This window comes from Cydia splendana, chromosome 16 (assembly GCF_910591565.1).
Source record: "Cydia splendana chromosome 16, ilCydSple1.2, whole genome shotgun sequence".
In the NCBI taxonomy this organism is placed as follows: domain Eukaryota; kingdom Metazoa; phylum Arthropoda; class Insecta; order Lepidoptera; family Tortricidae; genus Cydia; species Cydia splendana.
The window spans coordinates 11686869-11708664 of NC_085975.1; the positions used below are offsets into that span (position 1 = coordinate 11686869).

The 21796-nt window shown below is 40.1% G+C and overlaps 2 protein-coding genes across 2 annotated transcripts; both read right to left on the reverse strand.

Moving 5' to 3' along the window:
• Positions 1–791: 791 nt before the first annotated feature.
• On the reverse strand, positions 792–2160 carry LOC134797886 (calphotin-like). Its single transcript, XM_063770234.1, has 2 exons — positions 2150–2160; positions 792–1571 (listed from the first exon to the last, which is right to left on the reverse strand). The coding sequence occupies exon 2, from the start codon at positions 1562–1564 to the stop codon at positions 917–919; it is 648 nt and encodes a 215-aa protein (XP_063626304.1). The 5' UTR covers positions 1565–1571; positions 2150–2160; the 3' UTR covers positions 792–916.
• Positions 2161–19234: 17074 nt separating this feature from the next.
• Positions 19235–21423, reverse strand: LOC134798279 (hydroxymethylglutaryl-CoA synthase 1). Its single transcript, XM_063770668.1, has one exon. The coding sequence runs from the start codon at positions 21060–21062 to the stop codon at positions 19692–19694; it is 1371 nt and encodes a 456-aa protein (XP_063626738.1). The 5' UTR covers positions 21063–21423; the 3' UTR covers positions 19235–19691.
• Positions 21424–21796: the final 373 nt, after the last annotated feature.

The window sequence follows — 21796 nt, forward strand, 5'->3', positions numbered from 1 at the left end:
TATAGAGTAGCCTAAAATAACGGACACGTATTTTTTTTAGCTGCCCAAACTCAACCTGTTAGGAGAAAATGGCCTTCAAAGTACTGAAAATTTACCAAATCTTCTTATTTCTGAGAAGAGACATGTTCAAAAAAATTGATAATTATTTACTGGTTTCATTATATGTTGGAGAACATGAATAAAGAATGGGGACGTGTTTTGTCATTTCACCACAAACTCATTTTTTATATAAAATATATTTATTATATTTATTTCTTATACAGTGTGTAACTTACACACTGTATATATATATATATGTATTGCAAAACTTAGCTTGGTCCCACTAGGTAAGTACAGTTTTACGTGACCAGTTCAACTTGCCCACCTTCTGTCAATTTCTCTAATCGAGACTATCAGTCTACTTCTCTCTTCTCTAACTCTAGTCTCTCTTAAATATAGGTAAAATCATAAGAGCTAACGCTAGATTTGTACTAATAAAATGTCAACATTTTCATAGAAAAATCCGCACCGTACGGTTACCATAAGTTTGTCACTGACATAAACGCCGTCGAGAACGTAATTTACTTTCTATACATGCCGTTTGCACTAATATGCGAGTGCGAGCGAGATGTATAGAAAGTAAATTACGTTCTCGACGGCGTTTATGTCAGTGACAAACTGATGGTAACCGTATTGGTTTCGTGAAACGACCTAAATGATAACCATCATTTTTTTTTAACGATGAATAGGTTCCTATTTTGAATAATTGTAGATATAGGGAGTTTGTAGGAATTATCAAAAGAATAATTAAATATACAAATATTTCTGTCACTGATTTTAATTAAGCTAATTCGAAGCCAACCTAAAGCTAGCTGCAATCGCTAGATGTTAAAGCGAAGAAATCCTCTTCAAATCCAGTATTGTTCAGTTTCATCGTTTAGTTGAGGTCAATGGGGATGTTGACGACGGGGATGGGGACGATGGGGACGCCGATCTGGATGGACTCTACCTCGGGCTCGGGCTCGGGAATCACGTCCACCACCTGCACGGGCTCGGGAGCGGAGTCCACGACCACCACGGGGGTGGGCACGATGGTCTCCTCGTTCACTGCCTCCTCGACGACCTGCACGGGCTGGACGTCGATGACGGGGGTCTCGACGGGAGCAGGGGCCACAGGCGCGGCGCCAGAGCTGGCCTGGTTGATGTTAAGGATGATCTGAACTAAGGGAGCGGCGGCATCACCGGCGGCGGGAGTGGGGTTGACGATAGGAGCGGGCACAAGAGCGGGGGACGCAGGCTGCACGGCGGTCACGGCGCCGCCATCAGGAAGAGGGAAGTCAAGGATAGGGAGCCCGACATGGACCGGAGACGGCTCTTCAACGACGATAGGCTCAGGCTGGGGGAAGAATTCGGCCAGCAGATCAGCCAGTTGCTGTTCGAGCAGCGCGGCGGTGGCGGGGTCGGTGCTGGGGCTCTGAATGGCGGCCACGATGGCTTCCAGCTCGGCCATGTTGGAGTCCAAGGGCTTCAGGAGCCCACCGCAGGCTACAGCCACGACGGCAGCGAATACGATTGCGAATTTCATCTTGATTCTGGAAAGAATTTTTTTTTGTAAAATTTAACTTAGAACAGCAGTTCACTAAAAACAATGAGAAAGGAACACCGTAACAAAAAAAACAGTATTTTTCGATACTAGAAGAACTAACTAGGCACTTTTATAATTATGAACGCAAGAAATTACCAACATTGGTCAAAAAATCCAAGCGGAAACATCCTTCAATGTTTAACTCATCGTCAGCACTGCACTTTTTTTAAGAACATGCCCATTGCCTCCTAAATTGACTGCTGTGGGCTTAAAGTTTGAGCCCAGGTCTATGACCAGGAGGTCATTCTGGTGCATAAGTGGCGTTTTTTTAAGAGAACTTGGTTGCGTCCAGGAAACACTAGGAGTTTTTGGGAATTACGAAGCGTATCTTGAATGTAGGTTCTCCGTAAGTCCTTAACTTTGGAATGCATAGAACATGAGTTCCCAATTACAATTACTTATATAATGGGCTTCGCCAAAGCAAGACGAGGTGTCAAAAAATAATCATGAGCGAGGTCTGATTTTCAATAAAAGAGTTTCGCCGTAAAAAAAGAAAACAATTAATTGCAGTCAAGAGATACTTACAGCTCAATTTTGATCAACTGATGCCGGCTTGTCACCGTCTGTTGCAATTTATATGTTTCTTGCCAAATTAGTTTACAATCGCAACTGATAAAATGAATTTATTACTATTTTTATTAACTAAATAAAATTTAACTTTTATTGCAGATGAGTATCAGCATAAATAGGCAGGTACATATATAGTTTTATGAATACCTAGCCTCATAAGCCCCGGGGTAGCTTTAAAAAGTACAAATTAAATTCGAGTTTTGGACTTTTATGGAATAATAAGGTTTCAAATTAAAAAACACAAAAATTCCCAGAGAAATACGAGGCTATCATACCTACCTACATACTTACCTATTATAAAAAAATATCTACCTGATTTTCTGAGTTAAACCTGAATTATTTGGTCTACTTCCACTGCGACCCCTAAAGACATAAAAGACTTGGTATTTTCCCCGTTCAAAAACAATTAAATTTAACTTATTGTGCCCATAAATCCTTTGTCCAGCTTCTTGTTTTGAAAAAGTTTAAGTAATAGTACCTAAAACTACCGCCACCTATAGATCGACCGCTTTAAATGAGTCCTCGCCTGCGCGGTACGGGGGCGACGGGGAGAGACGACTAAGGCGAGGGCTCATTTGAGCGGTCGGTCTATAGTCTAATACTTCTTTCTCATCTTATCCTTCATTACGGCTGCGTCCTCAGCTACTGCTTCGGAGACCAGCGTCCTTTATTTTGAATAGTTTAGTTGAAATAGCAGTTATTTGTCTTTTATGGAAGCGACAGCGACTGCCGACAGAAAAGCCGTTGCCAAGAGCCGCGTCCGTTATATATGTAATACCATTCATTCCTACTGTACAATATAGCAGATACCGATTTTTACATGACTTTTACTTTACATGTGAGGTTGGCTTGGGCCCAAAGATGGCGGTAAGATACCTGCACTACACCCGACCAAGACCAACAATTCATCAAAACACCCCGTTTATTTACAGTAGACACTCGTAGTCATGCGTTAAGTCTTTTTAAGTTTTGCTACCTGAGTAGAAACTTCGTACCTAATTTAGTTTTCAGTGACGTACCTATTATGTAGACAAAATTTTATTGTCACTTTGTTAATCTAAATCCGTAATTCGGCAATAAATTGATTTGATAAGGCGGGTATCTTTATGACTTGCGATACATGTCAATTACATCTATCGCCTTAAATACAAAATGTCGTAATTTTCGTAAATACACAATCACTTTTATCTGCGCTGGGTAGGTAGGTAAACTAGGTAGGTAGGGTAGGTACTAGGTACTCATCCATACCCATCAGTTGATCATCATCGGTCGTCATGTTCGGGTGTACAATTCAACCTAGTCTAAAACAGCCTAAATAGGTATTAGGTTTAGGTATTAGGTATTGTTTTATGGTGACGACACCCGCCTAATAACAAATCATGTTTAAAACCACTTATATCAAGCGAACGAAATGCAACTCTGTAGTCTGTCGCACTCATATGGAAGAGTGATAGAGAGAGATAACTACGCTACGGAGCGTGAATGGTTGGCATCTTGTCTACGCACCCTGGTGTGCGAGCGCGACGGGAGCAATGCGCTGCCTCGCTCACACACCGGATCAACGTTCGGATCCGCATCAGTGTGATAACCGCCTAAACTAATCACTTGTGACTCTTGTGCAAATAGTAGAAGAGCCGGCCGCAAAATTTTTAACCGACTTGATACCACGATGAAATGCACAATGGTTTCCCAGAAAAGTTATGCTAAGTCCGAATTCGATAGTCTGCCACGGCGGAACTTGCCGAAAGTACGAAAAAGAAGGCCACTTCCGGTGCGAAAAAAGGGGCTGATTTAACCCATCTGATACCGAGATAGTAGTTATGGCAGCAGTTAGAAATTTACATGTAGACACAGAAAAGCGAAGTCTGCCACTATTTTTTTTGCCGGAAGTGCTTGGCAGACGCTCTCAAAGGTGACCATCGGGACCCCTAAATTAACCCATCTGATACCACCATGAAACCAATGCCAGTCGGTAGGTATGAACTCTCATGTCAGGAATATATAAGTCTGCCAAGGCTTTTCCTGCCGAAACACCATGGCAGACGAGATTATGTAAGCAAGGTCGCCATCGGTTACCCTACACTAACCCATCTGATACCACCATGAAACCAATTCCATTCGGTAGGTATGAACCCCCATTTTAGGAATATATAAGTCTGCCAAGGTTTTTCCTGCCGAAACACCTTGGCAGACGAGATTATAAGCAAGATGACCATCGGTTACCGTACACTAACCCATCTGATACCGCCATGAAACCAATTCCAGTCGGTAGGTATGAACCCTCATTTCATGAATATATAAGTCTGCCAAGGCTTTTCCTGCCGAAACACCTTGGCAGACGAGATTATGTTAGCAAGGTGTACATCAGTTACCCTACATTAACCCATCTGATACCTCCATGAAATCAATTCCAGTCGGTAGGTATGAACCCTCATTTCGGAAATTTTTAAGTCTGCCAAGGCCTTTCCTGCCGAAACTCCTTGACAGACGAGATTATGTAAGCAACATCCGCATCCGTGGGACCGGTATACGTGATTACTGTAGGCTTATTTATTACTTTATGCTTTTACATATTTGTATATTATTATGTTATTAATGAAATATATTTATAATTTATTAAACCTATACCTAATACATTGGGAATTCATTACCTGCTTACGGCAGTAGTAGGGAGTAGTGGGTGAGTTCTGGCTCACTTAGCCAGGCCAACAGTCCCTCCCCCTTTTTTTCCCTTGTTGAGGCCCTGCAACCTTACCTTGAACCCAACCTAATGTCATTGTAGCTCGAATCTAACCTAATCTATTTTTATTGCTTTTAGAAAATATTCTAATAACAATTATCTACTTTTGCAAAGTTAAATGTTGAATTCTGTATTTCGCAAAATGGAATTTTAATGTGACTATAATGTATGTGCAATCTACTTAGAAACTGGGTTTAGAAATATAAAAACACACATTTTATATAGGATAATAAGTTTATTCAAGTAATATTCTGAACATATGAGATATAGTAACATCATTACTTATTCTGTGTACAGTGGAGAAAACATGCAAGTTGACATTTTTCGTTTTAAAATAAAGATAAACTAAACAGTATTTGCCACAAACCGATGTAAAAAAAACTTTGCAGTTGTTGATTACAATACCATATCTTAAGGCCCCAGTACACAATGGGCCATCGCCGGCCATTCCAAGGGACGCATTTATGCGTTAGAGGGAGCAAATGATATTGCTATCTCATTCTACCGCATGGCTGCGTCCCTTGGAGTGGCCGGCAATGGCCCATTGTGTACTGGGGCCTTTACAATTTCTCTCCATGAACATTTTATGATACCCAACCAACCTTCCGGTTTTCGCCCGAATGAATTAAAATATTCACCAACACCATTGACATCAATATAAATGGCTATCCGATGTCAGCCAGGTTTAAAATCCGGATCTAAATTGATAATAAGCAATTTAAACAGGTGAACAGGTAGCTGAACAAACATTGGCATTTTGTTGGCTGCAAATACATTCGATTCCACGCCTATATTCATTTTACTCATATAGTGTTACACAGAACTCATTTGCTGTCAAGAATTACCGACAATTGTCGTGTTTCTTGTGACAATTGTCATTAGCTTCGCAAAATAAGTACTTAGTATTTGGCGATATAATGGAGTTTTTATTTTATTAACATGTTGGTGGCAAACAAGCACACCGCCCGTCTGATGGTAAGCGGTTACCGTAGCCTATGGAGGCCTGTAACGTCAGTACCAACTGTGATGTCGACAAGTGTCGCACCTGCCACCGTAGTGAAATAGAGGCCAGGCCCCAATTTCACATCGGTGACAGGTGCGACGAATTGTAAAATCACTATCGCTGACGTCACAGGCATCCATGGGCTACGATTACCACTTACCATCGGGCGGGCCGTATTCCTGTTTGCCACCATCATTGTATTATTAAAAAAAAACTTTATTATATCGGAAAAAACAGATATTTCTCCTGTGAAGTTTCTGACAATTGTCAAAGATCTAGAAGAATTGTAGGTAATTCTTGACAGGTAATGAGTTATATGTCGGAATTTCGTGACAATTGCAGTGTTTCTGTGACAATTGTCATAAACTTAGCAAGAGAAATATCTGTTTTTTTTCCGATATCATAAAGTTTTTTTTTAATAATACAATGATGGTGGCAAACAGGAATACGGCCCGCCCGATGGTAAGCGGTAACCGTAGTTCATGGATGCCTGTGACGTCAGCAACAGTGATTTTACAATTCGTCGCACCTGTCACGTTGGTGAAACAGGGGCCAGGAGTTAAGTCAAAAGCTAGTAAACAGTAATCTCCTCCATAGTCCTCTCTAACTTTCAGGCAGTTTTATTATGGTATCAATGTGGAGTATAAATAGTCTACTATACATATATCCCAAAAACTTTAACGTTTACGTTTTTAAATACAGGGTGACCTTAGCCATTGGACAAACCCTGAAATCCCACATAGGGTTACTTCTCAGAAATGCTCTAACGGTAATTTCTTTTTAATTAGAACAAAAGATAAAACATTAAATTATCAAACAAAAGTTAATTCCAATAATCGACAACAAAAAGAAACATACTGTATTAATCATTGGCAGTGCTTTTGACAATTTGTTTGAAAATGTGCGGCAATGATGACATTTGTCAAAAGTCAGAATCTTATTAATGTCATAAATAAAAAAGATAATCAAAACGGTCGAAGAAAGTTTTAATTAATTTAATTTAATTTAATAATTTAATAATTAATAATTAATCTTATTTAAAGCTGCAACACGACTGATTAATTGACATGATTGTTCTCCCAGAAGGAGGTTCGTGGGGTGTTAGACTTTGGTACGGTCGTATAGAGGGCGGTCTCGTGACTTCAGAAAATTCCGACTTTTGGCCTACCGCTTCCGGTCAGAAAAATGTTCGACGGCCCGGCCAAACGGTGGGAGGTAGGTGGGGGGTGCTCGACCAAATGTCATAGAGGGACCCTGGCAGTTTTTGACGCCGCCATTTTTTTTCAAAATGGCTGACTTTTTTTTTAATTTTTTCAAGTTTGTCCTAGCGCGCTGAAATTTTGGTCACGGAATCTCGGGGTCCTCTAGATTCGTATGGGAAAAAAAATTTCGAAAAAATCCAAGATGGCGGAAAAAATGGCCCCTTTTATTTTGTATGGCAACTTTTAAACGGTGCGAGATAGGTGGGGGGTGCTCGACCAAATGTCATAGAGAGCCCCGAGACAAAATAAACTGCATTTAAAAATTTTCAAACGGGCCGACTTTTTTTTTTTTTTCAAGTTGGTCCGAGTGCGCTGAGATTTGGTATGCGGCGAGCTAGGGGGCCCAGCATTACCATGTAAAAAAATTTTTTGGAAAAATCCAAAATGGCGGGCGACAAGGGCAAAATTCAAATTTCCAAGTAGGTTAAGCGAGCCCGAAGGGCGAGCTTCAGGCCGGGAGGCCGAAGGCCGACCCCGCGTAGGGCCGTCAGGCCCGGAGCTTCACCCCGAATATCCAAGAGTGCCCCGCCCCCAGTAATTTTGGGCGAGGCCGAAGGCCGAGCTGCGGGAATGACGAACAAAGCAAAATCCTATACAAAAAGTGTGTTAAGCGAGCCCGAACGGCGAGCTTCAAGCCGGGAGGCCGAAGGCCGACCCCGGCGGAGGGCCGAAGGCCCGGAGCCTCCACCCCGACTCCCAAAACGCGAGGCCGAAGGCCGAGCTGCGTGAATGCAGTTCCCCCAAGCGTTCTACAAAGTCAACTGTCTTGATAAGCGAAGCCGGCGGGCCGAAGGCCCGACGACGAAGCGTCGAGGCTCGCGAAGGCCGAAGGCCGAGCTCCGCGTAGGGCCGAAGGCCCGAAGCGTCACACGAGAGGGGGAAGTTGGCCTACGGCCTTCGGCCTTCGGCCCGCCGTTTCGCTTGTCTAAGACACTTTTCCTATTGGGTCGTGTTTAAGCTCCAACTTCCCGCTTAAGCCCCGAAGCAAAACCAACCCTCCCAACTGTTTTAATAAGCGAAGCGGCGGGCCGAAGGCCCGACGCTGAGCTTCGAAACCCAGCGAAGGACGAAGGCCGAGCTCCGCGTAGGGCCGAAGGCCCGGAGCGTCCCTTACGAGTTCCCAAGCACGCGAGGCCAGGCCGAGCTGCGGGAATGTAGTGCTTTCACGCGGATCTTTTCGTCCTAGCAAACCACTTACTTACCATTGACGTGTAAAATTGTATTGATTTTATGAATAAATTATTGAATATTGAATATAAATACCCTAATGCATGGACACCCTGTATATCAACTTGAAAGAAAATGTTCAATATTTCTTTATAGTGCGACTCCTTAGCTCGATTTAGTATGGAGGTAGAGTCTGGCTAATAAAAGATGAACCTGCAAAAATGCGGTCCTGGTCTGACCCATCCTAAATCCTGTCCCATCCGGCAGAAAGCACGAAACTTGGCATGCAAACTTCAAACTTCAACATTTATTCAGCAAATAGGCCGCAAGGGCACTATTACACGCCGCTAAAGAAATTTTCACTTCAAAAAGTTTTGAGATGTAATGTGAAACCAAGTCGGTTATTTTAATCAGTGCCAGGGGGTGTTAAAACAGTATCAATAAGATATCTTTAATTTGTAATTTTTAGCGAGTTTTAGCGGTGGGCAAAGTAATCCGGTGATTTGGCATCCATACCAACATTGCCCACCACCAAAAACGGATTAGGGTTGTCACTTTCATCTAATTTACCCAACTTCGCATGTAAAATAAGGTTATGTTTGTACACTAAAGTAAGTTTATAAATATATACTGTATTTAATTTGTCTTATTATCCTTTACTTAGATGTTTTATCCCGTTAACTAATGAAAAACACAGCAAAAATCATATTTTTGGCCATTAAACTATTGTAACAGATTTTCTCAAAAGTGACAACCCTAGCCTTTGTAAAATGCTTAGGCGAGCCTTATATGGAAATGAGCAAAAACGGGTAGGCAACATTGCCCAGCAAATTTATTTAAAAGTTTTTACACTTATCGCTAAGTTATTAACAGGGAATGGTAGGATTGCCCAAAACCAGTGATCCTTAGACATCATCATCATACGAGCTGTATTTGAATACCAAATTGACGTGGGCAATGTTGGCGAAAACTCCGGATATCTTTGCCCACCCTCTAAAACGCAAAAAAATGGGTAAAAACACGATAAAAATATTTTTTCTTCAAATAAACTGATGCGTTTGATCACAATGGACGTGCTGAGCAAAAAAAGTAATTACGATTTGTTTTTTTTTTGAGAAATTCGTGTTTTTTTTAAATGCGGGCAAAGTTGGTGATAATGACCGGTACCTACTCTTCGAAGGCCGCAAAAATATATGACATGCTCTTATGGTTCTACAAATAAGATCGTGTCAGATATTTTTGCGGCCTTCGTTGTGTGTTGTGTAACATAAATTGCAGGTGACTGTATATTAGGAATAATTATTTTATTTAGTTTCAACGAAAGTTTCAAGTTTAGTACGAAAATACTTCAGATATACAATATGCACAAAATGTAGACCTAATCGGAATAAAACATTGCTTTTTATAGTAAATTTTTTTTAAAAACATTCGATACATAGGTATACATAACAATAACCAGGCCACAGCGGTATTGGCCTGTAAGCTTTATCTCGGTCTCCAAAGCCGCAAAAACTTGCTAGTACTTCGTGCTGGTCTAGCCGTTATTTTTTCTTGAAGATTTTCAGAGAACAGCACGTACACGCATTATACATATAGACGGAACGAACGGCATAATCATAATCATTTATTCGTCGCAATCCATGGTATTACAGATCTAGGTACAAGACTTTCAGGTATTACTTATACGAATTACATAACGCTTCCTGTTAATAGGCAATATTTTAAGATAAAAGTTCTATAATATATTACAAGATTACAATTGTCATCAAAATTAATTGACGTACAGAAGTCAAATACGTTTTTAAAATGACGCAAAATGAAAATTAATCCCAATCAGTAAAGGACGAGTCTTTAAACTTTTTTCATTTTAAGCGAGTTTTGATTTGAAGGAACATAATACTTAAATTCGACTGTAATCGTTTTGTTTTAAGATAGTTTACTGAGGTTTTCAACCATTATGACCCGTAAATAACAGCAAATCAAATTTAAAGGAGACGCGAGCTGATATTTATGTACCCTATTTTTTGAAATACAATTTATCTACTGGTATACTTTCTCGTGTGCGTATATGATTTAATGTCAAATCAAGCTGTCATTTTTATTTGAAGAATTATACGTGTGCTCCGGTGCAGCCCCAGCGGGCATCTGACTTGAAGAAGAATTATGAGTGATGTCGTCAATGTATGGAAATTGTTCGAAGGTTTACATTTGAGATTGAATTTCTGTGTTGTCTTTGTGAGTAAAAATATAAATCTTGAATTGTCTAGCTTTCAAAATCACACAATAATTCAATTACTGTCAAAGACAAAATTGTTTTGCTTCTTTCTCAAACGGAACTCCATATTTTGATATTTTGATACTTTTAGTGTCGATTTGTAGAGAATAACAGCAAATTAAAAATATAATGGCATGAAGAGTCGGTACACGGTTTCTTCGTGAACGAATTTACGTGTAATAATAATAATTATAATATAATATATATTATAGTGGTTTTCCGGGTCAAGGTCCGGGTCCGAGTCCGGGTCCGAGTCTGAGTCCGAGTCCAGGTCCGAATCCGTGTCCGAGTCCGTGTCCGGGTCCGAGTCCGAGTCCGGTTCCGAGTCCGGTTCCGAGTCCGGGTCCGAGTCCGAGTCCGGGTCCTAGTCCGAGTCCGTGTCCGAGTCCGAGTCCGGGTCCGAGTTCGATTCCAAGTCCGGGTCCGAGTCCGGGTCCGAACCGGATCCGGGTATGAGTCCGGTTCTGGGTCCGAGTCCGGGTCGCAGTCCAAGTCAAAATCGAAATTAGAAATCACCAAACGTGTACTATGCGTCGTTGAAGAGTTTTGTTCTGGTCATCATCAGCAGTTCCACTTCATCAAATGCGACAGTTTTTAATGTAAATGCTTGATTTTATGATGAAAATACAAAAAAAATCTATACTTATGCCTTTAATATTTGAGGAGTTCCCTCGATTCCTTATGAATCCCATCATTAGAACTCGAGCTTGACAAAAATGTGGCTTTAAAACTTGACTTGCTTAACAAACATAACGAAGAGGAAAAATCGCCAAACGTGAACTATGCGTGGTTGAAGAGTTCTGTTCTGGTCATCATCAGCAGTTCCACTTCATCAAATGCGCCAGTTTTTAATGAAAATCCTTGATTTTCTGATGAAAATACAAAAATGTCTATACGCATGCCTTTAAGATTTGAGGAGTTCCCTCGATTCCTCATGGATCCCATCATCAGAACTCGAGCTTGACAAAAATGTGGCTTAAAAACTTGACTTGCTTAACAAACATAACGAAGACGACAAATCGCCAAACGTGAACTATGCGTCGTTGAAGAGTTCCGTTCTGATCATCATCAGCAGTTGCACTTCATCAAATGTCACTTTTTTGAATGTGTATGCTTAATTTGATGATAAAAACCCAAAAATCACTATATGTATGCCTTTAAAATTTGAGAAGTTCCCTCGATTCCTCATGGATCCCATCATCAGAACTGGGTTTTGACAAAAACGGAACCAATCTGTATGCATATACATACAATCAAAAAACTAATTTTCAAAATCGGTCCAGGAATGACGGAGATATAGAGTAACAAACATAAAAAAAAATAAAAAATAAAAAAAACATACAACTGAATTGATAACCTCCTTCTTTGAGATTTGGAAGTCGGTTAACAAACTAATATTAGCCCAAAATCTAAAATAAATGAAGTACCGATCACATAAAAAGTAAAAAATTAAATTAAGTAAATAAAAACAGGAAGGTATCATAAAATGTTAATGAAGAGAAATTGTAAGAGATGGTATTATGCCAACCAACAACTGCAAAGTTTTTTAACATCGGTTTGTGGCAAATACTGTTTAGTTTATCTTTATTTTAAAACGAAAAATGTCAACTTGCATGTTTTCTCCACTGTACACAGAATAAGTAATGATGTTACTATATCTCATATGTTCAGAATATTACTTGAATAAACTTATTATCCTATATAAAATGTGTGTTTTTATATTTCTAAACCCAGTTTCTAAGTAGATTGCACATACATTATAGTCACATTAAAATTCCATTTTGCGAAATAAAGAATTCAACATTTAACTTTGCAAAAGTAGATAATTGTTATTAGAATATTTTCTAAAAGCAATAAAAATAGATTAGGTTAGATTCGAGCTACAATGACATTAGGTTGGGTTCAAGGTAAGGTTGCAGGGCCTCAACAAGGGAAAAAAAGGGGGAGGGACTGTTGGCCTGGCTAAGTGAGCCAGAACTCACCCACTACTCCCTACTACTGCCGTAAGCAGGTAATGAATTCCCAATGTATTAGGTATAGGTTTAATAAATTATAAACATATTTCATTAATAACATAATAATATACAAATATGTAAAAGCATAAAGTAATAAATAAGCCTACAGTAATCACGTATACCGGTCCCACGGATGCGGATGTTGCTTACATAATCTTGTCTGTCAAGGAGTTTCGGCAGGAAAAGCCTTGGCAGACTTATATATTCATGAAATGAGGGCTCATACCTACCGATTGGAATTGGTTTCATGGCGGTATCAGATGGGTTAGTGTACGGTAACCGATGGTCATCTTGCTTATAATCTCGTCTGCCAAGGTGTTTCGGCAGGAAAAACCTTGGCAGACTTATATATTCCTAAAATGGGGGTTCATACCTACCGAATGGAATTGGTTTCATGGTGGTATCAGATGGGTTAGTGTAGGGTAACCGATGGCGACCTTGCTTACATAATCTCGTCTGCCATGGTGTTTCGGCAGGAAAAGCCTTGGCAGACTTATATATTCCTGACATGAGAGTTCATACCTACCGACTGGCATTGGTTTCATGGTGGTATCAGATGGGTTAATTTAGGGGTCCCGATGGTCACCTTTGAGAGCGTCTGCCAAGCACTTCCGGCAAAAAAAATAGTGGCAGACTTCGCTTTTCTGTGTCTACATGTAAATTTCTAACTGCTGCCATAACTACTATCTCGGTATCAGATGGGTTAAATCAGCCCCTTTTTTCGCACCGGAAGTGGCCTTCTTTTTCGTACTTTCGGCAAGTTCCGCCGTGGCAGACTATCGAATTCGGACTTAGCATAACTTTTCTGGGAAACCATTGTGCATTTCATCGTGGTATCAAGTCGGTTAAAAATTTTGCGGCCGGCTCTTCTACTAAAAGCTCTTGTGAGTCCCGCACACAATTCGCACAGCCCACTGCTACTGCAGCTGTCACTTCAATTGTGACACCCATTACAACAAGTGCAGTTGGAGATCAGCTAATACTGGTGCTCGTGGCTCGCATATGACTTGCCTCGCGGTAAGCATCCTATATATTATATGTACGCTGTTTTCCAATCGGTATCTTCGATGACTTTTAGAGGTCAAGTGCAAGCAAATACTCGCGTCTGGTATAAAATAATAATGAGTAATTAACTAATTAGCATAATAATTATAAATATTATATGGGAATGTAGTTTTTAATATGTAATTATAACTTATAAGTGATCTAAGTAATAATTATAGGAGGTAATATTAATTACAATGATGACGGCGATATTGAACCTCTAAGGAGACTATGCCTCCCTACATGTGTTCTATCGCTTGTATAAGGGACTGTGCTCTGAAGAATTATTTGATATGATGCTTACGACCGCTTTATTACCAACGCGCCGCCATCGGCGCAGGGCGTGCAACCTCACGCCCTGGAACCTAAATGGTGACAATATATATACAGTGGTACTACTAAACGAAATTAATAACTAGCTTAAATCTAAAATAGGCCCTTGAGGCATTGTACCAAGGATGCTGGTGGCATTTCCTCGCTGTATCGCTGGTGACAAACTGTGCGGTTTTATGGCTCCTCTACACGATGGGCCAGCGCCAGCCACTCCAAGAAACGCAGCCATGCGATAGAATGAGATAGCAATATCACTTGCTCCCTCTAACGCATAAATGCGTCCCTTGGACCGCCGGCGCTGGCCCATCGTGTAGAGGAGCCATTAGAAGATTTGAAGATTTTTACCGCAGAACCCTGGACTGCAGTGCCGAGGTCTTCCCGAGGCACTGCAGTATTTACAGGGTTGTTCAAAAAGGAATATAGAGTTTTAAATGGTAGCCACGCGCATGTAACACCCCTAGAATTGCAAGTGTCCATATTAGGCTACTATTAGTATTAGGTATGATCTGTGCTACAGGGCACTCCAATGCTCCAAAGTTTATATATATTCCATCTCTTAGTCCATAAATGTGCCATTCTCAACCAAAATCGTTTACTTATTATCGGTTGTCAATAAGGCTCTATTTCCATAAAGCTTCAATTTGTAATCAACCTTATTGACAATTCGACAACCGACAACGTGGTACGTTTAGGTTGAAAACGTCACAAATATGCAACAGTTCAGTTATTGTCTTTATGTAGACAATAGATAGATATAAAAGGTAATTAACACCTAGCAATCTATTCATAAACCATTTGTCCCATAGTTTGTTTTTGTTTAATATACAGGGTGATCAATCCAAATGGGTCAGTATGGAGAAGTCGGAAACTTTGAGAGATAGTGAAATCTGTTCTTAGGAACCATGGCTTCGATTTTAGATTTAATAATAATGGCATTCAATTTTTTTTTTAAATCTATCATACATAACCGGGATTCGAATCTGGTCAATATTCTTGTTGTTTGTTTGTATGGCAACTTTTAAACGGTGCGTGATAGGTGAGGGGTGCTGGACCAAATATCATAGAGGGCCCCGAGACAAAACAAACTACATTAAAAAAATTCAAAATGGCCGACTTTTTTTAATTTATTTCCAGTTGGTCCGAGCGCGCTGAGATTTGGCATGCGGCGAGCCTGGGGGCCCAAGATTACCATGTAAAAAAAAATTTTTTGGAAAAATCCAAAATGGTGGCGGACATGGGACAAGTCCAATTTCCGAGCCCGAAGGACGAGCTTCCGCCGGGGTCGGTCTTCGGCCTCCCGGCCTGAAACTCGCCTAGGGCTTCCAATACCGGGATCCCGGGATCCCGAAATACCGGGATCCCGTCTGTTTAAACAGATTTTTCAATACCGGTATTTTTTTATGAAATACCGGTATCCCGGTATTTTCAAAAACAAGGAAAAGGAATGCCTTTTATAACGGTTAAAAACTATTAAAATGGTCAAATTCGGCTGTATCAAGAAGATAACTTGCCAATTTAATTAAAGAAGATCATTTAATTGAAACAAGTTCTGTGCATATGCGTTAGATAAATATTTGGTGATGAATTCTGATGTTCAGGATATATTATATACCTTCGATCTGAATCCCTTAGTTTTCTAATGTTTTTTGTAGCTTATTATATTAAAACAACATCTTGAAGCAATATATACTGCAAAACGTAATTCAAGACCAAAAAAAGTAAGAAAATGTTGCCACTTTTTACTAGCGCGTCTTGTATTTATGCAAAAATAAGTATATAATAAATAATAAATAAATATTATAGGACATTCTTACACAGATTGACTAAGTCCCACAGTAAGCTCAAGAAGGCTTGTGTTGTGGGTACTCAGACAACGATATATATAATATATATATATGTACTTAAATACATAGAAAACAACCATGACTCAGGAACAAATATCTGTGTCATCACACAAATAAATGCCCTTACTGGGATTCGAACCCAGGACCATCGGCTTCACAGGCAGGGTCTCTACCCACTAGGCCAGACTGGTCGTCAAAGTAAAAGTACTTTTTTAAATCGCAGAAGTAAAATTACTAATAATCAAATTATCTTAGCGTGATTATTTATCAAAAGGAATTTACTATTTTACAAACAAATGATTGCAGTGGCAACATTGTCTTACTTTTTTTGGTCTTGAATTAAGTTTTGCAGTTTAGTATCCTATATTTACTTCAAAGTTCATTGCCTTCGAGATATTTGGCATCAAAGTTGAACAATTTTAGGCTAAAAACTGGTTTTCTGGCCACAACCTTTGTGTTGACACGTTTCTCGAGACGTCAAAGACGAACCCAAATATTTAGATTTCGTACATGTAATTGTAAGATTCTTCACTGCAAACTAGATACGAAAAAAGTGTTTTATTTTAGAAAAACGTCGGGTAGCCCCGTAATATAATTAGTTCTTAAAATTTTATCAAAAAGTAGAAAGAAATTAATTGTAATGGCATACGAATTTTTGGTGCCAAAGAATATTTATTGGCTGATTATTAGATTGAACTAAAAATGTGACTTGTGAAGTCAACAAGGCGGATAAAATGATTGCCAACCTGGAAGGGTTCACATAATTATTGCAGATGGCGATTATTGTTTAATATCCTAAGCTAAGGACATACATATCTGGTGTAAATGTGAGCCTTTAAAAAAAAACTCAAATTTTTTAAGCCATTTATAGACAATACCGGGATCCCGGTATTGATGAAGACAGTTTCGGTATTAATACCGGTATTGAAAGAAGCCCGGTATTTGGAAGCCCTAAACTCGCCCTTCGGGCTCGCTTAACCTACTTGGAAATTTGACTTTGCCCGTATCCGCCACCATTTTGGATTTTCCCAAATTTTTTTTTGACATGCTAATCTTGGGCCCCCAGGCTCACCGCATGCCAAATCTCAGCGCGCTCGGACCAACTTGAAAAAATAAAAAAAAGTCGGCCATTTTGAATTTTTTTTTATGTAGTTTGTTTTGTCTCGGGGCCCTCTATGATATTTTGTCGAGCACCCCCCACCTATCACGCACCGTTTAAAAGTTGCCATACAAACAAACAACAAGAATATTGACCAGGTTCGAATCCCGGTTATGTATGATAGATTAAAAAAGAAATTGAATGCCATTATTATTAAATCTAAAATCGAAGCCATGGTTCCTAAGAACAGATTTCGCTATCTCTTATAGTTTCTGACTTCTCCATACTGACCCATATGGATTGATCACCCTGTATATAACGTGACCCTGAGACATGACTTCTTCTTATTCGCGGCATATTGCCACGGCTCATGGGAGCCTGGGGTCCGCTTGACAAATAATCCCAAGAATTGACATAGGCACTAGTTTTTACGAAAGCGAATGCCATCTGAACTCCAACCCAGAGGGGAAACTAGGCCTTATTAGGATTAGTCCGGTTTCCTCACGATGTTCCTTCACCGAAAAGCGTCTGGTAAATATCAAATGATATTTCGTACATAAGGTCCGAAAAACTCATTGGTACGAGCCGGGGTTTGAACCCGCGACCTCCGGATTGAAAGTCGCACGCTCTATACCGCTTGGCCACCAGCGCACCATGTGAGACTCATGACAACTACTACATATAATCGTAGATCGATAGGTACTTCTATTGTCTCGTACAAGCATTGACGTAAGATATCTGGAAGCTATACTCTGTATCTTCAGGTATTTAAATAAAAGTAAACAAAATTTACCCTCAAAAGGCTCCTTAAGCCAGTTGAGGGTAGATGAAAACATTACACGATCAAATAATGTAGGTTAAAGTCAGGTCGTTCAGTGACTGATCCAGGCGGTTTTGTATTTGGTTGGTTAACCAATAAATGTTATAACTACCCGAAAATGTACAAATTGTTTGTTTACTTTTATTTAAATACCTAAAGATACAGACTATAGGTCTGGTAAATAGCACTGATATTACTATAATTAATATAAGTAGGTAGTTTTTGCGTCATATTTGTATTTGCTTGAAATTAACAAGAATATCTAACATATTTACATAAGCAAAATGAACAGTAGATATCATTACAAATGTGCCAAGCGGATTGGTAGATATGATATCGGATTCAAGTGCGAAGTCTAATTGCTCCCGTATTGATATATTCACTTAGGTGGCATAGGTAATAAGTTTGTTAGGTATTAGAAGAGACTATAAAATCCAGTAAACCTACTTTAACTTTACTTTTAGTTTTATATTTTTCAAAATAACGTTCTTCTTCTCTCGTGTCGAGGTTCCTCTAAAAACTCTAAACAGTGGATGCCCAGAAAGCAGCGGTGCTGATAGCCCTGACCGTTGCGTCCCTCAGGTCAGATTCCGAGCAGGAGTACGGGCACGCGGGGCATGCCAACAGGAGCGCCATGGTTTGCGGTGCTGTGTTGCAGGCGCAATGAGTAGAATGGCCGCGAAGCAGTCCCCAGACGGCCACAAGGAACCCCCACCTGGAAGGCGCTTAACAGGCTCAGGTCCCAGGTCGGCCGTTGTAAACAAAATAACGTTAAAAAATAATTTCAAGTAACTTTATCTTAGTTTGACCCTATGAACCACACATATAGTAGGTACACACAGCAACACTCCTTCGGTGGACCTTATTACATAAGACATAAGGTCCACCGATGTACAGTTAACAGTGTGGCCGATGATACAGTCAAAAAAAAATTTAGGGGGCAAAGAGCAGTACCGTCTTTACCATAAAGGCACAGGAGGCCCGTGCCCAGGGCCCCCGTCCTCAGGGGGCCCCGAAGGACAGACAGTAACAGTATATTTGATCACCCATAATAAATAGAAGATCATAGTAGAAAATTTTTAGTTTAATTAGCTTTCCAAAAAGTAAAAAGGGCCCCAAATTCTTATGTGCCCAGGGGCCCCAGCCCAGCATAGTTTAAGACGGCCCTGCCAAAGAGTAATGTACTTAAGTATATTAGGTACAAGGGACCTCATATTATACTATTGTCAAGTACATACAAAGAAAAAAACTGAAGGAAAATCCAAAGTTACAATGTGAACTTCTTCATACATAATTGATACCATATTGATATTTTAGCAATGAGGTGGTAATGAGTTGCAAAAACAAAAACCACTCAGCACCTATGGTACTCTAACCCCTCGAACAATACTAATGGAGTTTCCATATACGTCACCTAAACAATTAAAAATAAACACACTCAAGTTTCATATGTCTATTTCAGTAATAAATAAATTAACAAACATAAATATTCTAATCAAATGGAGATTAAGCACAGTTTGACTGCACTTAAAAAAACCTGCACACTGATTTCAACAAGTATTGTTTAACATACTATAATTTCAAATTCATAAAAACATCAGCATACTAACACTTATAAGATATTTCATATTGATTTTTAATAATTTGCATACAAATAAAGGATGTGATATTCACTGTACTAACTCAAACGGACTTTAACAGGAAAATTAGCATACCCAAGTTGTTGACTCAAGAAAATATCCATTTTGCAGCTTTTCAGAGCACCATAGTTTATTACATGCAGTTACTTTAGCAAAATGACAAATTCCAATAAATGGTAATTAAATACCCAAGGTGTAAAAATCCCACATCACCTAATCCCTCACCAAACACAAGAAAACACTATAATTAATACACTAAGCCTTCCTCTCATACGTGCGTCTTCTCTGGTCATCAATGTTAACTAGGTAGTATGTACCAGGGAACAGTACATCTATGGGCCCACTCGGTTCATATGGAGCCGTGTGGTAATTCTTTGTTCTGATTTCCATAAGCTCCGAAAACTTGCTAGGCTCCACACTCACTCTCTTGTCTAAGTAGGAAACTGTGTCATGTAGGGAAGTAATAAGCTTCTCCAACTTGGAACCCGCACTCATATCATTACAGATGTTAATAGAATACATTGTAGACGCTAGACCAGAACCATAAGAGAATAAGGCAAATTTCTTCCCAATTAACTCTTCAGGTGATTTACTAATGAGGTAGGATACCAGGCCTCCATACAACGACGGAGTGTACATGTTGCCAACATTGCGAGCGATGTATAGAGATGGCTTTGTTTTCTCATCGAACAACTGCTGGCTGTATGTCATGAAAGCCTTTTCAACATCACGGTCAAAATAAGTATCTTCCAATTTTCTGCTACTGAACTCTGATAACCCCGGGAACTGCTTATCCCTGTCCTCTTCAGGGGTATTTAAAAAGTCATTAAAACAGACCCTAGCTAAGGATTTCTGCACTAACTTACAGTATGGTGAATGGAACAGCATGCCGTCTAAACTTAGCAATCCTTTAAAATCGGGGTCAGTCCTCCTCATCTTCTTACAGAATAAATTATAGCAATTATCTAAAGCACTGAGGTAGCATTTTACAGATAGCTTGCCATCAACAAAAGGGAACTCTGAGGCAAGATCTGGCTTGTAAAAGTCATATGTGTGAGTCATATATGAAGCTCTTATACCACGGTCAAACACTAAGGGTGCATTTGGGCCCACCAGCATGGCCACTGCTCCAGCACCACCAGTAGGTCTCGCAGGTCCTTTGCCATACACTGCAATGTCACCGGCCACAACTATGGCCTTTCTGCCATCCCATGAGGAGGATTCCACCCAGTTAATAGCATTGAAGAGAGCTGCAGTACCACCATAACATGCATTTGTTGTATCAATTCCTTCTATATCGGTGGCTCCCGCTTTGGCAAACAATGTCATGAGGAATGTTTTCACACTTTTACTTTTGTCTATAATGGTCTCCGTACCCACCTCCAGCCGTCCAATGTCATGAAGGTTCAGATTGTTCCGTTCTATGAGCCGGTGAACAGCTGTGATGCACAAGGACTGTATGTCTTCTCGGTCGGAGCAGAAGCCCATTTTGCTCTGTCCGAGCCCGATCGTGTATTTGCCGGTGGACACGCCGTCGAATTTTTCCAATTCCACTTGATCGACGTATTGTGCCGGGAAGTATAATTCCATAGCGAGTATGCCGACATTTTCCACTTTCGCGCCCATTATGGCAGTGTTTCCTCGAAGCGAGTATCGTCAAGCGAATTGCGAGTTGGAATGAGCGACGCGTGACGCGGTTAACGGTTGGTGGTGCGAGGGAGACTGGGCGCCGCACGAGCGCGGCTGGAGCGCGACGTCAGCAGCTCACGCGAGCCGGTGCCGGCTGGGGCGCGCCATTGACCTACTACGAGGACGGGACACTGGCCGACACTAACCGGTTGACTTTCTTCCACGTTATGCGAATAAACAATGACAGTATTTACGCCGGTGTACGATGCGAACGTAACGTTGAATGAATTGCATAAATTGAATGATGTAAAAATGTGCAACTTATTATAATAACAATAATTTGGATATGATACTAAATTTTATCATTATCAACGAGACGTGTACAAAAACTTTTGACTTTTATTCTATTTGACAGTGACGTTTAGGTTAGGGAAGGATCAATTTGCTCTAATTTAGTGTCATACCCTTTTTCTTTATGTGTCGAGAGAATCACGACCGTAACTCCAAGTAGTAAGATGTAAAACTGTGCGTAAACTCACAAGTGTTTTATGTGTCAATTGGTAATTTCAATCAACTTAATTCAAAAATTAGGTCAATGACCTCTATTTTTGTACAAGTCAATGAGTTCAATGACCCCTTTAGGCATAAGAAAAAATTTTATGGGGATGAATTACTAAGCTAAGATTAAGTAATCGACATATCAATTAATCGCGATCTTTAAACCTAGTATT

What these genes read in the sequence shown, in the direction of transcription:
- LOC134797886 (XM_063770234.1), bottom strand. Translation starts at nt 1,564, where the DNA reads ATGAAATTCGCAATCGTATTCGCTGCCGTCGTGGCTGTAGCCTGCGGT.
- LOC134798279 (XM_063770668.1), bottom strand. Translation starts at nt 21,062, where the DNA reads ATGGGCGCGAAAGTGGAAAATGTCGGCATACTCGCTATGGAATTATAC.